This window comes from Convolutriloba macropyga, chromosome 14 (genome assembly GCF_964194025.1).
Source record: "Convolutriloba macropyga chromosome 14, txConMacr16.3, whole genome shotgun sequence".
Taxonomy (NCBI): Eukaryota; Metazoa; Xenacoelomorpha; order Acoela; family Convolutidae; genus Convolutriloba; species Convolutriloba macropyga.
This window is the reverse complement of record NC_134481.1, coordinates 29,381,728-29,404,729: the sequence shown is the minus strand read 5'-3', so window position 1 is coordinate 29,404,729 and position 23,002 is coordinate 29,381,728. Positions and strand designations below refer to the sequence as shown.

The 23,002-nt window shown below is 36.1% G+C and overlaps 2 protein-coding genes across 4 annotated transcripts in view; one reads left to right on the top strand and one right to left on the bottom strand.

The window, feature by feature from the left end:
• Positions 1-23,002, top strand: part of LOC142353214 (uncharacterized) — a 712,302-nt gene that overhangs the window by 83,626 nt on the left and 605,674 nt on the right. The gene's annotated exons all lie outside the window — the stretch shown is intronic.
• Positions 10,668-16,960, bottom strand: LOC142353634 (uncharacterized). 3 transcript variants are annotated; one of them, XM_075405930.1, is made up of 4 exons: positions 16,331-16,960; positions 15,445-15,837; positions 12,786-12,973; positions 10,668-11,743 (listed from the first exon to the last, which is right to left on the bottom strand). In XM_075405930.1, the coding sequence occupies exons 1-4, from the start codon at positions 16,704-16,706 to the stop codon at positions 10,760-10,762; spliced, it is 1,941 nt and encodes a 646-aa protein (XP_075262045.1). In that variant the 5' UTR covers positions 16,707-16,960; the 3' UTR covers positions 10,668-10,759. The 3 variants fall into 3 exon arrangements, with proteins under 3 accessions (XP_075262045.1, XP_075262047.1, XP_075262046.1); XM_075405932.1 differs by having other exon boundaries at positions 15,454-15,837; positions 16,331-16,959; XM_075405931.1 differs by having other exon boundaries at positions 16,337-16,959.

The window sequence follows — 23,002 nt, the reverse complement described above, 5'->3', positions numbered from 1 at the left end:
GATGCTGATAGAATAGTTGTGCCCTACTGGAGTGTATGTAAAAACGATCTTGATTTAAGAATTGACTATTAAATCTGTACTTCACGCAGAGTACATCTCTTGTATGATAGATTGCTTGCTGAATCCCATTCCCAATATTGCATTTGCTTGACCTGTGATAATGCTCTCCAAGTACTGCATCGTTTCAGTAATGCTAATTGTTTTTGATGCAAAAAAACCTCAAGGAGACCCGACCACTCTGGCGGGCCACCACTCAGGGGTTTCCTGAAAAATCAGTTAGTTTGAGATTTGGCAACCCATTTGACTTACATCTGGTTTCTGGTTGCTAAATGACTTGGGAATAGGTTTACTTAGCTTCTATTCCGGCTATTGGCAGATCTGTTGGGAAAATTTTTCTGTTGAACTCCCGCTCTTGTTTTTCTTTTCATAAGTTCAAGTTCATTTGAGATGAACTGTTTTTCAGAAAAATTTTTCTGCTGATCTGTCACTCCAACTGTCTTTGATGTTTCTCGTCTCTGATAATTTCCCAGCTCCCACATTAAAACTGAATAAATCTGCGAACCTGGCTTGAAAACTGGAGAAGCAATTGGATAGGAAATGAATAGAATGTATCATTTTAACTTTAGAGTGTCTATAATAACATCTGGAGACAGTGGTCAATTGAAGGGTACATTTTGGATAAAAATTTCATTGATTTCTCAGTTTTCTTGCTTTGTGCTGGGTCCCACAGATTTATGTCCACCGCAGAGCATGATGCTCATGAGATTCCTCATTTCAATTCAATCTGTAGCTGTCCCTGCGGTTTCCCTTCGAGTCGTTTCTGTCGTTCATTTTCCGTTTTGTCGTAGAGTTATTATTTGCTTTTATTTTTCCAGACGTAGTTGATGTTTCTGTTGTTCCCATGGCCTCATCTTCTTTCTTTCAATTTTGTTCTAACTCAATTGCACGGCCTTTGAGCTGTTGCCCTGCTTTGTGTTCAATCATCAGCTTTTCAAATTCCATTCCCTTAACTTCAAGTTGTTTCGACGAACGCCACTTGGCAACACTGAGTTCCTTTCAAACCATTTTGGTAACAAAAATAATCGACAAAATTTCCAAACTTAATACTTCAGATATTGGTGCATTTTTATTACTCTGGACAGTTACTGTCAGGTTTGGACCGTTTTCGCTTTTTCCCCAACAATGAGGACCCTTAAAAGTCTTCAGTGTAAATTTCTGGGGTAACCATTTTTTTGCTTGTTTTTTGAAAATTGGCATCTAAATTTTCTTAAAAGCTATTCTTTTCTATTTCACAGTGTCTGTTTTTCTTTGTCGCTTATTTTCTTCAACAACTATTCCATTAGTGATGGTTTGTCCAAAATTGAACCACTATCTTCTTTTAGGTCATCTTTTTGCAATGTGTTTTTCCGATATCAACAATTATTATGCGACACTGTTCAGTATATCTTCAATATATACGTGGTACTTTGTCAACTGACCCTCGAAAAAGTTCTTTCTTATCTTCTAAAAAACTTCAGGTGTCAGCAACGAAGTTTTAAAAGAAGTAAACTTGGCTGCTGTCTATTGAACGCTAAATTTTCATTAATCTCGAAAAAACATCAATAATCTTCTTCTGCAGTCATTGTTTTGTTTTGAGTGAGTTAGGTTATCTTCATGACCACTTACTGATTTAGAAGACTCAGCAAGTTGTCGGGAAGACAACCTAAGTAGGTCAGCTTGCTCTTTCTAGAACATCTTGAGCTCACCGCCTACTTTCCAATCAGTTGGTTTTCGATGTCAATTCTGACTCTTACTGGCCATCGTTGCTGATTTCAGTTAGCCGATCAAGTCGAATCAACGATTCCTAGCTGATAGTATTGTTTTGGATGTTCAGGTTGTCCGACTAAAAGTTTTGGCTGCTCACAAATCTCAGGAAACCAATCTTCACAGCCTAGTTCTCAAATTTAATGCAGGCCTGATTCATCACCATATCCAATTGAGAAAAGAAAATGTCAAAATTTTATCCACTTAGTTTTCATTGAGGATGGTAACTTTAGAAGATTAAAGTGAAGAGTATCGTTAGTAACAAACTATTTTCAATTCCGTGCTGAAGTTTCTAAGTCTTTACTCAAGTCATGGCATTGTCGCTACTTTCTTATTGGACAACTCAACTAACTTACGAGCTTTGTCGATTTTACGATCTGGAAGAACTTAACAAGAAACTATTGAAATCGATCAATGATCCAATTATAGCCAAACTGATCACCATATGTTCCTCGTAACAGACGCTAATTGCTCTAAATTCAAAAGAAAATTACTATTTAAATAAACTGGTAAAAGCAAAAATTAATATAAAAACCATTATACGCATAATTGTTGCTCATTCAGGGTTGGTTATTCGATTAAAGTGATTTAGATCAATATTTACACTGTAATGCCAGGTAATTTAGCAATAGGCATTTACTGTCAAAAATGATGGTTATTACCTTTCAATTAACATATTATATTATGTATATAAGCTTTAATTGGAAGAAAGCTGAAAAATTGCAGTTTTGCAACACATAAGTCCTAATATGAACACATCTAGGTATGATACCAATACCTTTTGGTTTCATGGCTAGTTAAGAGATTGCCACGACCATCTGACATAATTTTGGGGTCGCTCAGGTTTTGTCTTTCCAAACTAAGGGACGGACAACAATGTAGTCCCAACTCAATTTTTCCCGAACTCTAAGAAATTATTTTTCATTTTTTTCTTGCAATCTGATCTGATGGTTCTTGAAAAACGGAAGGGTTACTAGCTGGGATCTTATCATGCGTATCAACTAATAGGATATCCCCCTATAAAAGGGGTGAACAGAAAATGCATCATTCACAATACTTGGTAATGAGGCTTGAAATTCAAACCAATTATTATACGCTTGTCTTTTATCGTTTTGCTAGAAAGATAAAAGGCAAATTTCTAAAAGTCATTTGAACTTTCTTACTCGAAGTTAGCAACATAAATTCCAATTACGGAAGTCCTACAAACTTCAGTATGAGATAATAAAGAGGCACGCGGGCGTAAAACTTGAGAATCAGACTTCGTAGTTCTACAAGAATATCAAAGGCATCCTCATCATAAGGGACTCAGATTCACTCAATGGATCGCATGTGACGGAGAAGTCAAATCACATATTCCCGAGGCAAACGGGCTAACAAAAGTTTTGAAAACTATTGAAGCTGAGCTACGATAATCTTCAATCCTTGAAATAAACGGGAGCGTTGACGAAGACAAGCTATTTGTCTGTCATTGAATTGAGCAAGAAGTTCCGGCCAAAGTAGCTCCGAGAACTATCCTAAACTGTGTCTCAACAGAGTTCGCCCTACTTGGGATTTGTTTACCACTCACAATACGAATTCCGTTTCTAATTAAATGCATTTGCGAAGGGACTAAGAGCTATCAACGTAGCACTCGATGTTATTCAGTGATTGGGGCTAATAATTGATTGATTTATGGACGAAGCTAACAAACCAACATTAGTTCGGAAACGGTTGCATTAAATTTTGTTCGCATATTCACATACAGAAGAATCAATGAGCATCGTGGTATATCTGATAGATGAAATGGCCTTAAAAAGAGGCTAAGTCATTGGAAAGATCCGCGTAGCACCTATTAGATACATAATCAATAGACATCACCTAGAGCTTCAAGCAGGATTATACGTGGTTTGCCTCGTGAAGCAGATTAGGAGAGTATATGCTGTCAAAATTGATAAATTCAATCACTCGACAGATTCAACATCAGTGTTGCAGTTGATGCAATCAGCACGCAGCAAGCAACAAGTGTTTGTTGTCATTAGATAAGCATGAATTCAGGAAAACTTTTCAGTGGGTCAGTGGAGACATGTTAAAGGTATCGATAATCCTGTAGATATCGGCACCAGATCAGTCTCTTTTGTAGGACTCGAAAATTCCGTATGGTTGAATATGCGGCCCTTTCCGTGAAAGGTCGACTGAATCATTGGAACCTCAATTACAACGCGAAGAAAAAATTTTCGTTAAGAGTGAAGAATCCAGACGTAAACTCTTGCGACAATCTACACGAAGGCAGAGCTTGTATGATAAACATTTTCCAGCACGAGTGCTGGTATATTGCAATAAGGAATGCGCTACGAAAAAATCGGGCCGAGATGCACGGCACAGGAACGCTAACCAATTTCGTCCACCGATGGCGGCCCTCCCAAGAGAGCGAAGTGACTATGTTCATTCGCCCCCAATCAACGTGATGACGATTCGACTACACGGGAATTGATTTTTTTGGACCCATTGATATCAAATTACTGCGGAGTACCCTGGAAAGAGGGTGCTGCGCCATCACTTGTCTCTCTAACAACCAGAGCAGTACAAAGCCAAGTAGCGCAGTTCTTGGACACCGAGTCATGCCTTGAGATTCACTGCTCGATGTGGCCACCAAAGTATCATCATCAGTCATAACGGCAGGAAAGTCAATGGTGCCACACAAGAACTGAAAGCACTCTTAGACAAAAGGACTAAGCTAAGTTCGAAGGTGACTTAGCTAAAAAAAAACGATTGCATGGAATATCAACCGAGTTGGAGTCGCACATTTTGGTAAAATCTAGGGTTGACTGATTTAAAATTTCAAAATTTTGATTGTAGCCTTGGACAAGAGAGGCTTTACCGTCGAAGTACTGTATAAGATAATGTTTCTCTTGGACCGTACACTCAACGCGAGACCCTTGACAGCAGTAAGGGACGATCTCGAAGATCTTACAACTCTTACATCAAATCACTTCTTGCTGGGAGAATAGATGACAAGTGCACTATTTGAGCTTTCCAACAATCGGTACCAGGAACTGAACAAATCCTTCTTAACAGCTCAGGCATATGACCAGATGCAACATAATCAGGAAGAGATGGACCTGAAAATATACTTCAGATTAGAACCAGAAATCGAAGTGGCTATGAGAAATGTACAAACCTCAGAGGATGGTTAACGTGTTCGGCTAGTGATGACTCTATGAATATTGACATTAATTGAATATTGAATTAAGAATGTAATTAAAGATTGACTTTAACAAACCAATCATAAAAAAAACATCATGCAATAGATTCTCTTCTAAATGTTATCTACTTTAACCGAATTGTTTGAATGAACTACAACTTTGCATATAGAACAATTAGATACTGTTACAAAGAGAAACGGCTCTCAGAATGACTATAGTTTTTTTTTCCTAACCAATTGTGACATTTTTTTTGTTAAACTTTGCTAGATCATGGAATCGGCCAGTTTCCCAAGTCAATTAATCGTACTAACAGCACCATTGGTATCATTTACTGAAGTTTTGAAAACGTCCCATCGACTAATTTCCAGACGAGATTGTTAGTCAATTGGGTTTATTGAAGAACCAGTCCGGCTTAAAACTCGATAACCGGGCTGCGTTGATTAGGTTCTGTTGAAATACTTGGGCAGCTTCAACAGTGTGCCATTGGGCAAAACACGCTTCAGCACTTTTTTCTCATTGCTATGGTTCCCGTTGTGTCATATACTTCAGAGGAACGGTACTTATCAAAATCAAGATTCAAAAGCGATGGAAAAAATCCAGCGAGCATTGAAAAAATGGATCTGCCACTAAAACAGAGACTACAAGTATTGGTTATCGAAACCGGAATTATTACCACTGTCGATATTGGTTTGGGCTGCATGACTTACTATTCCTTTTACCAATAAAGCAAGGAAGTTACACAATTCAGACGATGTCTTGCCCTATAACTAAATTCAGACTTACGCGCCAGCAAAAAGAGTTTTACTCAAAAACAGTTTGAAAAAAACTTTTTCTGAAAGCTACGGAATTGTTCAATATCGTTCAGGACTGACAAGGCCATAAGGCAAAAAAGGACAGGATAATAAGACTCCGCTCTTCCACAAACACCACAATGAGCATACGAGCTGCAGCTGATACTTCTCTAATTCTTGGGGAAACCCGTAATCGATCCAGAAAAACGTACTCACTGACAAACGTGTTTTAAACCCCAGACGTCTCCTGCTCCTCCTTTTTATCAGAACGCATAAACATTTATCGTTTCAATCACTCGATTTTGAAAATTCTTGTTGTTCTAGAAGATGAGAATAGGATGTTAATTGCTCTCAAACTAATTTTGTAGCAAACATAATAGGTCTGTAGTCTCTTTTCATGGCATTTTTTCTTGATCATTTTTTCCTCTGGCACCTTTGACTTTTCGTCCTCAAATAAGGTATAAACAGGTAACGCCCGGAGGGCATTGAGTTCTCTTAGAGCCTTTCCTTTTAATAGACTCATTAGATTCACTGTTTTTGACACGAAGCCATGTCGTAAATGGCGGTTCTTAGAGTTTGACCACCACCCCGGCTCCATTTCAGCCAACCTACCTTCCTCAATTAGAACACATCAATTCACCCGTGAGATAACGCGCCCTCTAAAGTGGTTTTCTCTTAATGGTACTGATGATTTTTACGATATGACAGCCTAAATGATGCTCAGTTTCCATATCATTTTTAATACCGTGGTATCTAACCCGTGTAAAACCCGAAACGCCAACTATGTCAGTGTAGGTTGATCTCTGATCTTTGTTACAGGCAATGTCTCATTGCATCCTTGACACTGGCCTCTCTTGCGGCAGCTATAACTCATTTGATAATGTAAACAACGAGCTAAATCTCTGAGACCGAACCTCAAGATTTTCTAACAAACTGGTAGTAAATTTTGCTAAGTTTTTAAGGTCGTTTGAAGAGCTTTTCTTTCACCAGGCCAGAATCTGTAAAGCTGCAAAGCAAAAAGAATTGCCAATTAAATTTGAATTTAATTAGTAAAAACAAACGTTTTCACATTTTGCATTCATCGTCAGGTTGACTTAAAATTGATGCAAAACTGAAAAAAAAATATATTTACAAACTATTTACAGCTGTCTTTGACTAAATTTATCTTATTCAAAAAAATGAGTCAAACAAAGTTTTGAAATTTATTTATATTTTATGTATATTTAATACACCCAATATTCCGGTTTCTTTGTTTTCTTTCTCCGAAAAGAGGTTTCTGCCTTCAATACTATCTTTTTGAGGTTTTGGGGTTGTTGACAAAACTTCGAATTACCATTTTTCAACTTAATTTTTCAAAATTCGAAAGTCAAACTCCAAATTTTAACTTCAAATTTTAATGTAAATTCACGCCCCGATATTCGGCGTGCGTTTATAGTTGCGATTTTAAGTTATTCATTTAGATCGGTTCAATTTTAATCATGCATTTTTCAACCCCGCAACATGCATCGAGTATGTCCGTGAGATTCAAAAGTAACCGCAACATTCAACAGGATGTTCTCCCACGGGAGAATTTTGCTTTTGATACTCTGAAAATCTAGTGATAAAATGTGGAACAGTTTGGCCAACATAGGTGGAATTGTATCCATTACATGTAGTTTTTTATACCACATGCGACTTTAAATTTCTATCAAAGATGGTTCACGGTAGGCAAGCGAGTCCTGATGTTTCCCGTTATGAAAACGGTTTTGAATCACACATTTTGTTTAGTTTACTCGCAAAATTTCGAGTGATATTTCTGTTTTCAACAAAATTTTAGGTTTATGTTCTTTTTTGACGAGACTTTTGTTTGTGTTGAGATGTATTTCTTTCTCGGGAAGTTTTACTGAAACTTTTTCTGTTTTGACTATTTCATCCATCGTCTCAATAACAATACTCGATGATCACACATATTGATGCTGCTGTTCTGTTCAAATTTTAACGAATTGAAAAGATTGCGAATCAATGGTTTCTTTGAGAATTCTATCGACAGTCCCCTTGATTAAGGTTTTCTTTGGTTTTAACGGTTCAATGCAACGGAAATTTGAGCTTGTACCAGTAAAATTTTGTAAAAAATTTAGAAAAATCAGTAAAGTTTCGATACTAATGGCTACTATTTTTTCCGTCGTCATTTACCGTTATGTTTATAACTAGGAAGGTCAGGTTTCCACTCCCGACGGGTCTCAATAGAATGAATTGTAAGTTTTTGCGAAGAGAATTCGCGCACTCAAAGTTCGCGTCCTTTTAGAGCGCGAAATATGTCAGCAATATAAGTTTTTAACTGCTTCAATTGATGTGTGCCCTCTGTTGAAACTTTTTCTGCACAAACCAAAGAGACCCTTCCAACTTCCTGCAAGTTCCTTAACTGAGCGTCAGTAACTTATAGCATTTTGATAAAAACCAATTTTTGTGATTCGCAGTCGCCATCTTTCTCGGAAATTGACGCGTCGGTAAAAATTGATGCATAACTATTCAAATAAAGAGTTCTGCTCCTCTCTCCTTTTTTTTCCGCAATAAATTTTTCAGAACCACAGTTAACGAAGCACTCGTGGCTGAGCAATCTTATTGCAAGTACATGTTATTGAACCTTATGTGAACGTTCGGTACGTCCAGTTTCAAAGGGGTCTTCATAGCTGGTCTCGGAATCTCCCGGACCTCGTCAGTTAATTAGTTCTTTAGAACAATTTCATTTGCCTCCTTTAAGGGTACAGACTTTCAACATCGAGGAATTACATTTGCTCATCTACCTCCAAAGCGATGGACTTTACAATGGTTGCAATCCAGTTATCCGCAGGATAAACTTTTCACTTATCTTTCCTTGTTCCGTTAGCTGATCCAAACTGCTATTGATCGATTTCACCGTTTTCATAGATGGATAGATAGTCATTTTCTATACTACGATGATGGTCAAATTGATTTTTTACTAAAAATCTCGTTTAGTTTTTGCAAATATGTTATTTTTATCACTGAAAACCCACACCCCCCATTGAACAAACGTAGTAGTTGGTACACGTAGCAGTTTCTGATCTTATAAAAATTAATAAACCATTTTAACCTCACTATCTATCGGTGTCTCACTCTCAAACTTTAAGTCCCATTAGCTGAATATTCCACTTCACAGTTCACTGTCAATGTTGTCCTACAGTAAAGCAAAAACTCAACTTTCTTATCCGCTAATTTTCGCAGTTCAGTACCGTTTAATTTAACAACATTATCAACAGAGCCATTCCGCAAAGGCCTGTCCTGTCTCTCGGAAAGCTTCGCGAACTCTTCATTGAGCCTCCGGTCAACAATTCGGAATGATGTCTGCTTTCTTTCCTGATGTTTCCCACAATTGATGGTAACAGTTTGTTTCACATCTTTCCTGAGAATCCTCCTAGCTTCATCAATTTTTTTCTTAAACAATTCAAGGCGTTGGACGCACGATTTATTTATTTCTTTAAGAGCTGAAAACTTTGCACCACTTGTTCTGAAAAACTTCGATTTTGGGAATTTGCAATTATATTCGGAAAAAAATTCCGGATATATTATGGCAGTTTCTTCAAACTTTCCAATATTCACAGCTTATTGATTTATTCGAAAATTTATATGTTTTAGGATGAGCCCGTTGTTGAGCCTGCAAATGTACCTGAGCTATTTGTTCTTGCGGAACTTTTTATCACTTGACTCGCTCTAAGAATCAGGGGAAAAGAATCGGATTGTTCAGGTGCTACTCTTTTTCTGCTCTTTGTACCAGTCATACCTTACTCTTGCCTTGTTATTCCCATGGTTCTTCCCTTTTTCCGTTCCATAGTAGGACAAGTGATAGTGGTTAATAATTTGCCCCTTTCATGCAATGTCTTTCAAAAGCTGTATTTCTTAGAGCTTAACAGGTCGACACAATCTTCGACTTTTCAGTTGAAGATAAATTATAATAGGTTGGTTCAAACCTCATTAGACTCGACCCGCAATTTTAACAGTGCTTTTGTGGCCTCTTCGATATTCTTGCTAAGTTGATCTAGTTTGACTCGACACTTTCGAAGTGAAACATTTTTACTCATCAGCTTGACTACCTGCAAAGATTGGTTTTTCCAATCGGCTTTAGCCTGCAATGCTCTTGATCGACTACTTGCAGAACCCAGAACGTCCATTGTCAATCAATTTGGTTGGAGATAAACACGTTTCAAGAATAAATACCGGGGATGCTTTTGACGATATATTTTACCCTGCTTCAGTCGTTGGGGAGTACCTAAATTCACTAAATAAACATTTCAAATTTAATCGAGGACAATTAGAAACATAGTTAGCGAGTTCAATGCTTTGGAAAAAGTCTCAAGAATCGAGAAAAAAGTCCGATATAAGTGGGTGGTGTTTTGGACGTGCCGTCTGAGACCCTATTGATGACGCATGCAACCAAAAATGTCAGTCTTTCTTACTCGAGGTATGAAACTATTCCACCAAAAATTGTCTTTGATGAAGTTTGTGATTCTCCAAAAAATTCCATGTCTGGATGATGTGGCAGGGTCACATCCGACCCTGGCAGCTTCGTGCCTGTTTGACGTCTGATTTTTTGAAAAAATAGGATCTTTTCCGTTTCTGCTCGTCAGCTTAGTGGGCGCATCCCCCAAGAGCAAGTGCTATGTCATTACACATTTATTTTCTGTGTAACGACAAGCGATCTGTAGCCGGCGATTCATAACTTAGTAATAGAAACAAAAACAAAGATCCCAAAATTCAATTTTTTACTCCGTTTCATGTTTTATAAGCGAGTTCGGGCCCATTTGTTTTAGAAATAAGTTCCATCCTGTGCATTATTCGAACGCTCTCCTGAGTTTCAAGGGACAGACTATACTAGCAGCTGAACCGTGCGTCAAAATATTTCAAAATAATTTAAATTTAACTTGAAACTACTTTTTACAGGACTTTACATTGTATTTCTACAACACAAAATGATACGTGTCTTTATGTTCAAGAATTAATTACCGGTGGAGGATACTCTTTTATTTTCTCAGCAATCCCTTCAAATATGTCAAAATTGGAAAACAGATCTGGCCTTGCGTTGATCAGTTGAGTTGCTTCGGACACAAAAATGCCAGATACAACTTTCAGACCACTTAGCAGGTCTTGTGTGCATTCGTCAACTATCCACGAACTTTGCAACTCTTCGTTACCATTGACGTGTTCGAAACTCAATGTGTATGCAGCTCTTACAAGTTTGCTAATACTTTTGTATTGCAATAATATTGCACTTTGAGTCGTTTCTTGCTCGTGAGCAAAAATTACAACTAGAGAAATTGCGATAATGTGGCGTACTAACTGGTGGTATTCTACAATCCAATTGAAATTCAAATTCGCGAGTAAATAGGATAAACGTTCTAGTGTTTCTGAAACCTTCTCATAATTCGAATAGACAACCATTGCACTAGATTGATTCCTTGTAAGTTGGTATAATATTTTCATAACTAAATTCAAACTGCGTACGGACGGCTCAAAGGTTGCGCTAGATTGTAAAAATTTTTCATCTTCCACCTTTTGCACCAAAAACAGGCAAAATTTAGCCAAGTGGCCCACAAAATCATTCGTGAACCAATATCGGATTTCGGCCCCGAAGTCATGAAGTAAAGTTGACAAAATCTCTAAAGTTTGCGATATTAACGAATCATTTAGACTGCTTTGAATGATAAACGTTATCGCAGATTCCAGATCGTAACATATAATTTTGTTCACAACTTCTTTTGTAAATTCTTCATCTTCAGTTTGGTTCTGATCGTCATGTTCGTTGTTGAAGTTTAGAAGGTTGGTCAGAAGGCGTAAGGCCTCTCTGAGTACATCTGCATCCGAGCTCATGTGAATGATTGCCAGAGTCATGTCCAGTAAGGCTTCATTCTGGATTATTTGAAGGCATACTTTAGATACACAGGAAGAGTTGGCAAATATGGACAAAGTAAGTTCCTGTAACAAAATTCTTAGGTATCATGAGCGAATTCATAGAAAACTTAAGATCCCAAAACAAGATTACCTTCGAACTAGGTAAACATTCTGATTTTGACAATTTCTTCGGCTGTTTTACTCCGGAAATAGAACAATTTTCAACAATGTGTGCTAAACAAGGCTTCTGGTTCCAAAAAGAAGAGATTGAAAAGCAAATTTCGACACGTAAGGGGCAGTTTAATAGGCACGAAAGCATCGATTGATGTCAAAAAGAGTTTCTAAAGGTACAATTGTTCCAATCAATAAAGACGAGAAGTCTGTTTAAACAAAGCGAGAAAACAAGGAGGCCCAGTAATTTCCTCGCATAATGTTCCGCCTCCCTCTTAGAAAAAAGTGAAAAACAAACAACTTTGAAACCTGCGTTAGATTTTGACGTTTGATAGGCTTTTAAAATTGCCATAGTTTTCATTAGAGTTCTAGGAAATGAGGGAAAAGTTGAACAATTTAATGAATTAGGTTGTGTGCCTTTAGCAAAAACTATTTGAGAATATCAAAGATCTAATTGGAGTCCCAAAAATTACCTAGGCCGTATTTCAAGGTTCCAATGGCTAATTTTAAATCGTCGCTGCTTTGAGGAATAGGAATGGACCGAATAGTGAAAAAATGCGTTATAAATGCGTCATAATTTTGGACAGCAAATCTGAGGCAAATAAAAAAGAACGCGAAGCCTGAAAAAGAAAATAGTGCTGAAAATTGATACCAAAATAGTGATAAATAAAATTGCAGAAAAGCAAAAAAATTCAACCATTATCGGCAAAATATGATAAATTTGCACAATTTGCAGTAAAGGAAAAGAGTTAAAATCAGCCAAGTATTTTAAACTTGATTAGGCAAAAATCTCATGAAAGATCAACAGGCTCCAAATAATTGCTAACGACTTCGTTTGAGAGCAATTAAAATTTTGAGACAGCAAAAGATGTACAACCGAAGCCTCATGCTACTTAAAAATAAACAAATTTCAAACTCAAAACCAATCTTCCAAAAATGCCCTCTTCAAGCTCACCTGTATGCGTGGAAGGTCAGTGGCAAAAAGAATGTACTGCAGCAGCTCACTTAATGTTTCACTGAATATGTACAAGACAACATCTTTCTCAATCGTCATGTCGACCAGTTCGCAGTACTCTTGTTCCAATCTATCGCAAAATACAAACTCCTCGTCTTGCGAAGCTGCAGTTTCGCTATCATTACAGTCTGACCAGGAAATTTTAGTCATTACACCGACAAGTTATGAGGACATAAAAATTTTATGCACGACAATCAAAAATATTGCCATATAAGTGGTCTTAAAATGTTTGAAGTGTCTTAAAAAACAAACCATACAAAACACTTTTTCACAACAACTTAATACCTAATGCAATCCGCATAGAAAACATTTAGCGCAACACTTTGAGAGAAAAAAACGTTAAAATTTTGTTTAAAAAATTTGAGATCTATGGACCGATCGTACTTTCTCCTAAAAAAGATTTTTATTCTCTAATTCAACTGTTTTACCAAAGGTGCAATTAATGTTGTTTGCAAACCCACCAAAACTGAAGCTGAATAATGTACGTGACTTATTACAATTGTATTGAGCAATGTAAATTTTGTTTTCTCCGTCAAGCTTTTACTTGTGCACTCCAAATATTTAATCCACAATCCATTCTATGAAGTATCGTTTTCACTTTTTCATTAAACTTTTGTTTGCAATCAATACCTACTGCCTATAACAATCTGCCTATATACTTCACACTAGTTTGTTCTGTTATATTTTTGTAGACATTCAAAACAGTAATTTTCAACCTTTTCTTGGTGCTGATTACTATATACTGTCTTTTGTTTGTTTACCATTTCGGACTTTGAAAAAAACGACAATTTTTGAGAGGTTATGTTCAAGCTTTGCGTTCATTTACTCATATTATTTGTTTAAATTGGTAACGTGTTCGTCAAAACCAATATTTTCAAGTTTCCGAAAAATTTTGTCGTGGTTTAACCTTTGAAAGATCTAAAAACATACCTGTAACCGTTCTTCTTCTGTTGAGTTCTAATCTTATTTGTTCTGTAGACTTTAAGACAGCAACAATTATTGAATTAAAAATTCTATTAACAAACTGACTGACAGACAGTAACTTCTCCCTTTCGAGGAAATCTGTTATTTGCAAACAAAACGCCTTTTCAAATGTTTTTTTTTTTACAAAGCGGAAGCGACAGAAAAAGGTCTATAATTCAGTGCGTCTTCGGAGTTCTCTTTTTTGAAATGAAGAATTAACAGGATTTTTTCAGATATTCAGGAAATTTTCCTTCTGTAATGAACAGATTAATGAGAACATAGCTGGCAGATTGCCAGAAAATAGCCGCAATAGATTCGTAGATCGGCAGTCTAAAAAAAAAACAGTAAAAAAGACAGACCAAAAAAATTCGTCTTTTCATTGAAGGCTGATCTGTTATAATTTGATTAAAAATCTGTATAAGTTATTGCTGCCTCTAATAGCTCATCTCAAATAACCTTCATTTAGAGTGACACGCACCCATTTGACCTTATCTCTTTGAATTAAAGTAAATAAAAGTCAATTTCAAAGTGAGGAAGTCATTTTTGAGAGTGAGGTAAGTCAAGTGTGACCAAAAATTTAATCACGCGCATGAACAAAAAAACTCGCTCCACTAAGAGCGAAAAATGACGTCACACATGCAATTCAGTTGAAATTGCATGAACGAATGAACAAAAAGTGGCTGTGACGTCATATGGTCGTAACAAAAATCATGACGAAATAAAAAAACATAGCAGGACAAGTCCTGACGTACAATTCAAAGAATTTTCATTGACTTAACAAACAACTAGACCTAGAACAGACAATGAGTGAATTGGGAAAACCATTTCTAAAAAAAAATCAGATAAAAAAACAAAAAAAAAAACAGAAAATCAATGTCAAAATGCTGCTAGTGAGAACAAAAAACCACTAGTGAGATATGTAATTTTGATTCTAACAAAAAACTAGGTCCAGAATGAGCTGTAAATGGACTGGGAAAACTATTTAGATAAAAATCCGATTCAAAAAATCGAAAAAACAGTAAAAATAAGAGTGAAATTGCCGCATGTGAACAAAAAACCACTACCGAGAAACCGAATTTTTGTTCAAACACCGTTTTCTCACTCTACTTTAAAATTAGAGCGAAAAAAATTCACGACGCAAAACCACTCGCTTTTTCGCTCCATTTCCTGTTTCGGCGTGACCAAAATCACTACTCCAATTTGACTTCAAAAATCATGAAAATGTGTGAACAGATCTTAAAAAAAAAAGACAGCGCCCCAATACAATTCAAATTCTTTGAATTGTAAAAATTCTTTGAATTGTAAAAAACCAAGAGAAGGCCAATAATAGCCCCAGCTATCGCTGTGCGGCTATTAATAACATAGTGGTTCCGCTAGGTCTGCTTAAGCGTCTTTTAGTGTCGTTGTTTTTTGTTCTTAAAAAGCTAATGAAATCTCACATAATTGAAAATCTATTTGAAATTTCCATACTTTGATATTTTATGACCAACTGTTTAACAATGCTTGAATTCTCGTTTGAGTCTTTTCTTTATTACGAGTAACTCAACACATAACTAATGACTTGATACGACGAAAGCATTACTCTGGTTACAAAATAATTTCAGCACGAATCTGGATAAAAATTTGTCGGTGTAACATTTGCTACCATTCTTGTTTGTCGACTCATCACCGTTTTGTTTCCCACTTTCCGATCCTTCTGGTGACCAATTTCCAGCTCTCTGATTGCTTACTGAGCCGTTATGACGTCTAGAACTTCCCGGTGTGTAGGCCTTGAAATTGGGAAATGCCGAGAAATCGACTGGAGAGAAACTGACCCCAGCCATTCTCGCCAAAGATATAGGTCTATTTTTCATTGCAGTATTGTATGGTGATTCGGGTTCAGCTCCATTTTCATGCGCGGGTGAAAATCCGTATTTGGCTGTTTTAAGAGGTGAGAAGTTCAGATTTGCAGCTGTGAAGGAAACTGATTTTATTGTCAAGGCAGAATAACCGCTGAATGACTTTGGAACCGTTGCAGTACTATCGGAACCTAAAATAATCATTATTATGTAATATCCAAATGCTGCGGCTTCTGTGTCATTGGAAATGTATTAATTTTCTATAGGCTGTTGCAGTCTCAGAACATTGTTTTCAGTTAATGACTTAACAAACTCCTTTTTGCCCAACTTCTTCAAATCTTGCTATGCGTTGTGTGGCAATGAGTATTAGAAAAGATCACTGGTAGTATACGATGTGCGCGTTCAATTATAACAAACTGACTTGAAACCGATTTAACAATAAGTTATTTCCTAATAAAAAATGTTGTAGACTGCCACAGCAAAACCTACTCAGGAAGCGTGCGATTCACTGTTGGGCAGGTGAAGGGAGGGGGTATTTGGGTCTTGTTTATGCAACCGAAAAAATAAATATTTAATTGTTCGCAGAGGCAATCAATCCAGATCCAGACGTCCCAACCGACCAGACTCGTGCTAATTTCGCTAATGATATTGTGCACATTTTAGTTTCAGTTAAGTTGAACTAACCCAAACCTTTCTTAGGTGTTTTCTCGATCTCATCCGGTCCAGTCTCGGAGTTCTTGCCGCTATCACCATTCGTCGTCACATCACCACAACTATCCTGTGCCAAACTGCGCTCGTGCACCAGTGACGCAATATGCATCATTGTGCTAAGCACTGCTCGTTTGCTGAAGGTTGTGTTGCCAATCTTGTCGGGTAGCAACTCGGACAACTCAGAGACGTCTCGAGGAGGGGAGGGATTTCTAGGCGCTTCATCTTGCTTCTGGGATAGTAAAGACTCCTCAGCCAGATATTCAGGTGTTTGTTGAGGTGTGGCTTCAGAATCTTCTAATGGATGCTTACCGTTTTGTTCGGCTCCAGGGTCAACATTAAATTGGTCCATTTGACCAAAAAACACAACGTATGAACAATTTGTACAAGTGTGAGCTACACTTACAAAAAGTTACTGTAAGCAGTGGCTCTCTTAACAGGATTCTGGCAGTTTTAACCATATGCAAAAATACCCCCTAAAACCCAAGTGCATTTTCCATAGTTTCGTCTTCCTGGGTTCAACCAATCTTATCGCCACAAAATATTTAAATGCTGAACTGTTTTTAACTTGACTGCATAACCATCAATTAATCAGATATGTTTCGCTATTTCTACTCCTAAAACACATTCATAAGTTAGGAAGGATAAGCCAAAACTTGGCGATCACGTCAGCCTCAATAAAATAGCATCCATACTTTCCAAAAAAAATTGCGGGGGAAAATCGATAAAAGAAATATTCTAAACCATCGACTAATATTGGATACACTGCTCTCAAACTTCTGGTGGTCGGTGATCAATTAAAAACTGCTTCAGCAGAGGGTATTAACTAAGTGGTTTCCGATTATTTTCGGTGGCGCAGGAAGTTCTAACATAGTCTACGAAAAAAAAAACGGAAATTAATTAAGCCATATCTGCAAAAGTTATAATCAAGAAAGGTGCAAAAAATAATGTAACTTGTAACAATGGCATCGCTAACAATGGTTCCGGTAAAAATTGAAAGTTCTCTGAGCACTTTTTTCACTGTTGAATTTAGTGGAATTTTCTTTCAGATAGTGATTTAAGATGCGTTGCAAGCTTTTTCATGGGAAACTATTGACGCTTGAGTGGTTTTCTTTGCTTGATAATGGCCTTCTTCAAGTTACAAGTTCAGCGCACATGTTACTTTTCAATCATTCCTTTTTTTTTATTTTTCCGTAAATTTGTCTTCCATTTTTCTCACGCTTTTGTTATTGAGACCACCTGAAACAAAGCTCTCAGATTGCCAGAAAATAGCCGGACAGCTTCGTAGATCTGCAGCCTCAAAAAGATAGTAAAAAAGACCAAAAATCTCTTTTTAAATACTGAGATGTTATATTCTGATTAGGAATCTCTCAAACTTATTACCACCCATTACTCTCCATTAACTGCCCTCAAATACCCTTCAATCAGAGTCACACGCCTTTACTTGACCTTATCTCCTTGAATTAAAGTACACAAAAATTGATTTAAGATTGAGGAAGTACTTTTGTAATAAGGTAATTTGTGAGAGCGAGGTAAGTCACGTATGAACAAGAACTTAATCACGCGAATGAACAAAAAAGTCTCTACTAAAAGTGAAAAATGACGTCACTCACGCAATTCAGTTGAAATTGCATGAACGAATGAACAACAAGCAGATTTGAAGTGATTGTGACGTCATATGGTTGTAACAAAAATTTTGACGAAATAAAAAATAGCGGGACAAGTCCTGACGTACAATTCTAAGACTTATCATTAGCTAAACAAAAAACTAGACCTAGTATGGACGATGAATGAATTGAGAAACCATTTCCAAAAAAAATCAAATAAAAAACAGAAAATCAAAGTCAAAATGCGGCATGTGAATAGGAAATTTGGTTCTAACAAAAAACTAAGCCTAGAATGAACTATGAATGGATTTGGAAAACCATTTAGAGAAAAATTTGATCCAAAAAATTGAAAAAGAACAGTAAACATCAAAGTGAAATTGCCGCATGTGAACAAATAACCACTAGCGTTAACTATTCTAAGTTAGAAAGGATAAGCCAAAATTTGGAGATCACGTCAGCCTCAATAAAATAGCATTCATACTCTCTAAAAATATTGCGGGGAAAAATCGATAAAAGAAATATTCTAAACAATCGACTAATATTGGATACACTGCTCTCAAACTTCTGGTGGTCGGTGATCAATTAAAAACAGCTTCCTTAGAGGGTATTATCTAAGTGGTTTCCGATTATTTTTGTTAGCGCAGGAAGTTCCAACATAATCTACAAAAAACAGAAATTAAATCAGCCATATCTGCAAAAGTTATAATCAGGATAGGTGCAAAAAATTATGTAACTTGTAACAATGGCATCGCTAACAATGGTTCCGTAAAAAAACTGAAAGTTCTCTGAGCACTTTTTTCACTGTTGAATTTAGTGGAATTTTCTTTCAGATAGTGATTTAAGATGCGTTGCAAGCTTTTTCATGGAAAACTATTGACGCTTGAGTGGTTTTCTTTGCTTGATAATGGCCTTCTTCGAGTTAAAAATTCAGCGCACATGTTACTTTTCAATCATTCCTTTTTTTACTTTTCCCTAAATTTGTCTTCCATTTTCCTCACGCTTTTGTTATTGAGACCACCTGAAACAGCTGTCAGATTGCCAGAAAATAGACGGACAGCTTCGTAGATCTGCAGCCTCAAAAAGATAGTAAAAAAGACCAAAAATCTCTTTTTAAATACTGAGATGTTATATTCTGATTAGGAATCTCTCAACCATATTACTACTTCCATTAACTGCCCCCAAATACCCTTCAATCAGAGTCACACGCCTTTACTTGACCTTATCTCCTTGAATTAAAGTACACAAAAATCGATTTAAGATTGAGGAAGTAATTTTGTAATAAGGTAATTTTTGAGAGCGAGGTAAGTCACGTATGAACAAGAACTTAATCATGCGAATGAACAAAAAAGTCTCTACTAAAAGTGAAAAATGACGTCACGCAATTCAGTTGGAATTGCATGAACGAATGAACAACAAGCAGATTTGAAGTGATTGTGACGTCATATGGTTGTAACAAAAATTTTGACGAAATAAAAAATAGCGGGACAAGTCCTGACGTACAATTCTAAGACTTATTATTAGCTAAACAAAAATCTAGACCTAGTATGGACTATGAATGAATTCAGAAACCATTTCAAAAAATATCAAATAAAAAACTTGAAAAAAAAACAGAAAATCAAAGTCAAAATGCGGCATGTGAATAGGAAATTTGGTTCTAACAAAAAACTACGCCTAGAATGAACTATGAATGGATTTGGAAAAAACCATTTAGAAAAAAATTTGATCCAAAAAATCGAAAAAGAACATTAAACATCAAAGTGAAATTGCCGCATGTGAACAAATAACCACTATCGTTAACTATTCTAAGTTAGAAAGGATAAGCCAAAATTTGAAGATCACGTCAGCCTCAATAAAATAGCATTCATACTCTCTAAAAATATTGCGGGGAAAAATCGATAAAAGAAATATTCTAAACAATCGAATAATATTGGATAAAATGCTCTCAAACTTCTGATGGTCGGTGATAAATTAAAAACTGCTTCTTTAGAGGGTATTATCGAAGTGGTTTCCGATTATTTTTGGTAGCTCAGGAAGTTCCAACATAATCTACAAAAAACAGAAACTAATTCAGCCATATCTGCAAAAGTTATAATCAGGAAAGGTGCAAAAAAAATGTAACTTGTAACAATGGCATCGCTAACAATGGTTCCGTAAAATTGAAAGTTCTCTGAGCACTTTTTTCACTGTTGAACTTAGCGGAATTTTCTTTCAGATAGTGATTTAAGATGCCTTGCAAGCTTTTTCATGGGAAACTATTGACGCTTGAGTGGTTTTCTTTGCTTGATAATGGCCTTCTTCAATTTACAAGTTCAGCGCACATGTTACTTTTCAATCACACCTTTTTTTACTTTTCCGTAAATTAGTCTTCCATTTTCCGCACGCTTTTGTTATTGATATCACCTGAAACATAGCTGTCATATTGCCAGAAAATAGCCGGACAGCTTCGTAGATCTGCAGCCTCAAAAAGATAGTAAAAAAGAGCAAAATCTCTTTTTAAATACTGAGATGTTATATTCTGATTAGGAATCTCTCAACCTTATTACTACTTCCATTAACTGCCCTCAAATTCCCTTCAATCAGAGTCACACGCCTTTACTTGACCTTATCTCCTTGAATTAAAGTACACAAAAATCGATTTAAGATTGAGGAAGTAATTTTGTAATAAGGTAATTTTTGAGAGCGAGGTAAGTCACGTATGAACAAGAACTTAATCAAGCGAATGAACAAAGAAGTCTGTACTAAAGTGAAAAATGACGTAACGCACGCAATTCAGTTGAAATTACATGAACGAATGAACAACAAGCAGATTTGAAGTGATTGTGACGTCATATGGTTGGAACAAAAATTTTGAAATAAAAAATAGCGGGACAAGTCCTGACGTACAATTCTAAGACTTATCATTAGCTAAACAAAAAACTAGACCTAGTATGGACTATGCATGATTTGAGAAACCATTTCCAAAAAAAATCAAATAAAAAACTTAAAAAAAAACAGAAAATCAAAGTCAAAATGCGGCATGTGAATAGGAAAAATGGTTCTAACAAAAAACTACGCCTGGAATGAACTATGAATGGATTTGGAAAACCATATAGAAAAAAATTTGATCCAAAATATCGAAAAAGAACAGTGAACAACAATATGAAATTGCCGCATGTGAACAAAAAACCACTAGCGTTAACTATTCTAAGTTAGAAAGGATAAGCCAAAATTTGGAGATCACGTCAGCCTCAATAAAATAGCATTCATATTGCGGGGAAAATCGATAAAAGAAATATTCTAAACAATCGACTAATATTGGATACACTGCTCTCAAACTTCTGGTGGTCGGTGATCAATTAAAAACTGCTTCAGCAGAGGGTATTAACTAAGTGGTTTCCGATTATTTTCGGTGGCGCAGGAAGTTCTAACATAGTCTACGAAAAAAAAACGGAAATTAATTAAGCCATATCTGCAAAAGTTATAATCAAGAAAGGTGCAAAAAATAATGTAACTTGTAACAATGGCATCGCTAACAATGGTTCCGTAAAAAAATTGAAAGTTCTCTGAGCACTTTTTTCACTGTTGAATTTAAGGGAATTTTCTTTCAGATAGTGATTTAAGATGCGTTGCAAGCTTTTTCATGGGAAACTATTGACACTTGAGTGGTTTTCTTTGCTTGATAATGGCCTTCTTCAAGTTACAAAATCAGCGCACATGTTACTTTTCGATCATTCCTTTTTTTTTCACTTTTCCGTAAATTAGTCTTCCATTTTCCGCACGCTTTTGTTATTGAGATCACCTGAAACATAGCTGTCAGATTGCCAGAAAATAGCCGGACAGCTTCGTAGATCTGCAGCCTCAAAAAGATAGTAAAAAAGAGCAAAAATCTCTTTTTAAATACTGAGATGTTATATTCTGATTAAGAATCTCTCAACCTTATTACTACTTCCATTAACTGCCCTCAAATACCTTTCAATCAGAGTCACACGCACTTACTTGACCTTATCTCCTTGAATTAAAGCACACAAGAATCGATTTAAGATTGAGGAAGTAATTTTGTAATAAGTTAATTTTTGAGAGCGAGGTAAGTCACGTATGAACAAGACCTTAATCACGCGAATGAACAAAAAAGTCTCCAATAAAAGTGAAAAATGAAGTCACGCACGCAATTCAGTTGAAATTACATGAACGAATGAACAACAAGCAGATTTGAACTGATTGTGACGTCATATGGTTGTAACAAAAATTTTGACGGAATAGAAAATAGCAGGACAAGTCCTGACGTACAATTCTAAGAATTTTCATTAGCTAAACAAAAAACTAGACCTAGTATGGACGATGAATGAATTGAGAAACCATTTCCAAAAAAAATCAAATAAAAAACAGAAAATCAAAGTCAAAATGCGGCATGTGAATAGGAAATTTGGTTCTAACAAAAAACTAAGCCTAGAATGAACTATGAATGGATTTGGAAAACCATTTAGAGAAAAATTTGATCCAAAAAATTGAAAAAGAACAGTAAACATCAAAGTGAAATTGCCGCATGTGAACAAATAACCACTAGCGTTAACTATTCTAAGTTAGAAAGGATAAGCCAAAATTTGGAGATCACGTCAGCCTCAATAAAATAGCATTCATACTCTCTAAAAATATTGCGGGGAAAAATCGATAAAAGAAATATTCTAAACAATCGACTAATATTGGATACACTGCTCTCAAACTTCTGGTGGTCGGTGATCAATTAAAAACTGCTTCAGCAGAGGGTATTAACTAAGTGGTTTCCGATTATTTTCGGTGGCGCAGGAAGTTCTAACATAGTCTACGAAAAAAAAAACGGAAATTAATTAAGCCATATCTGCAAAAGTTATAATCAAGAAAGGTGCAAAAAATAATGTAACTTGTAACAATGGCATCGCTAACAATGGTTCCGTAAAAAAATTGAAAGTTCTCTGAGCACTTTTTTCACTGTTGAATTTAAGGGAATTTTCTTTCAGATAGTGATTTAAGATGCGTTGCAAGCTTTTTCATGGGAAACTATTGACACTTGAGTGGTTTTCTTTGC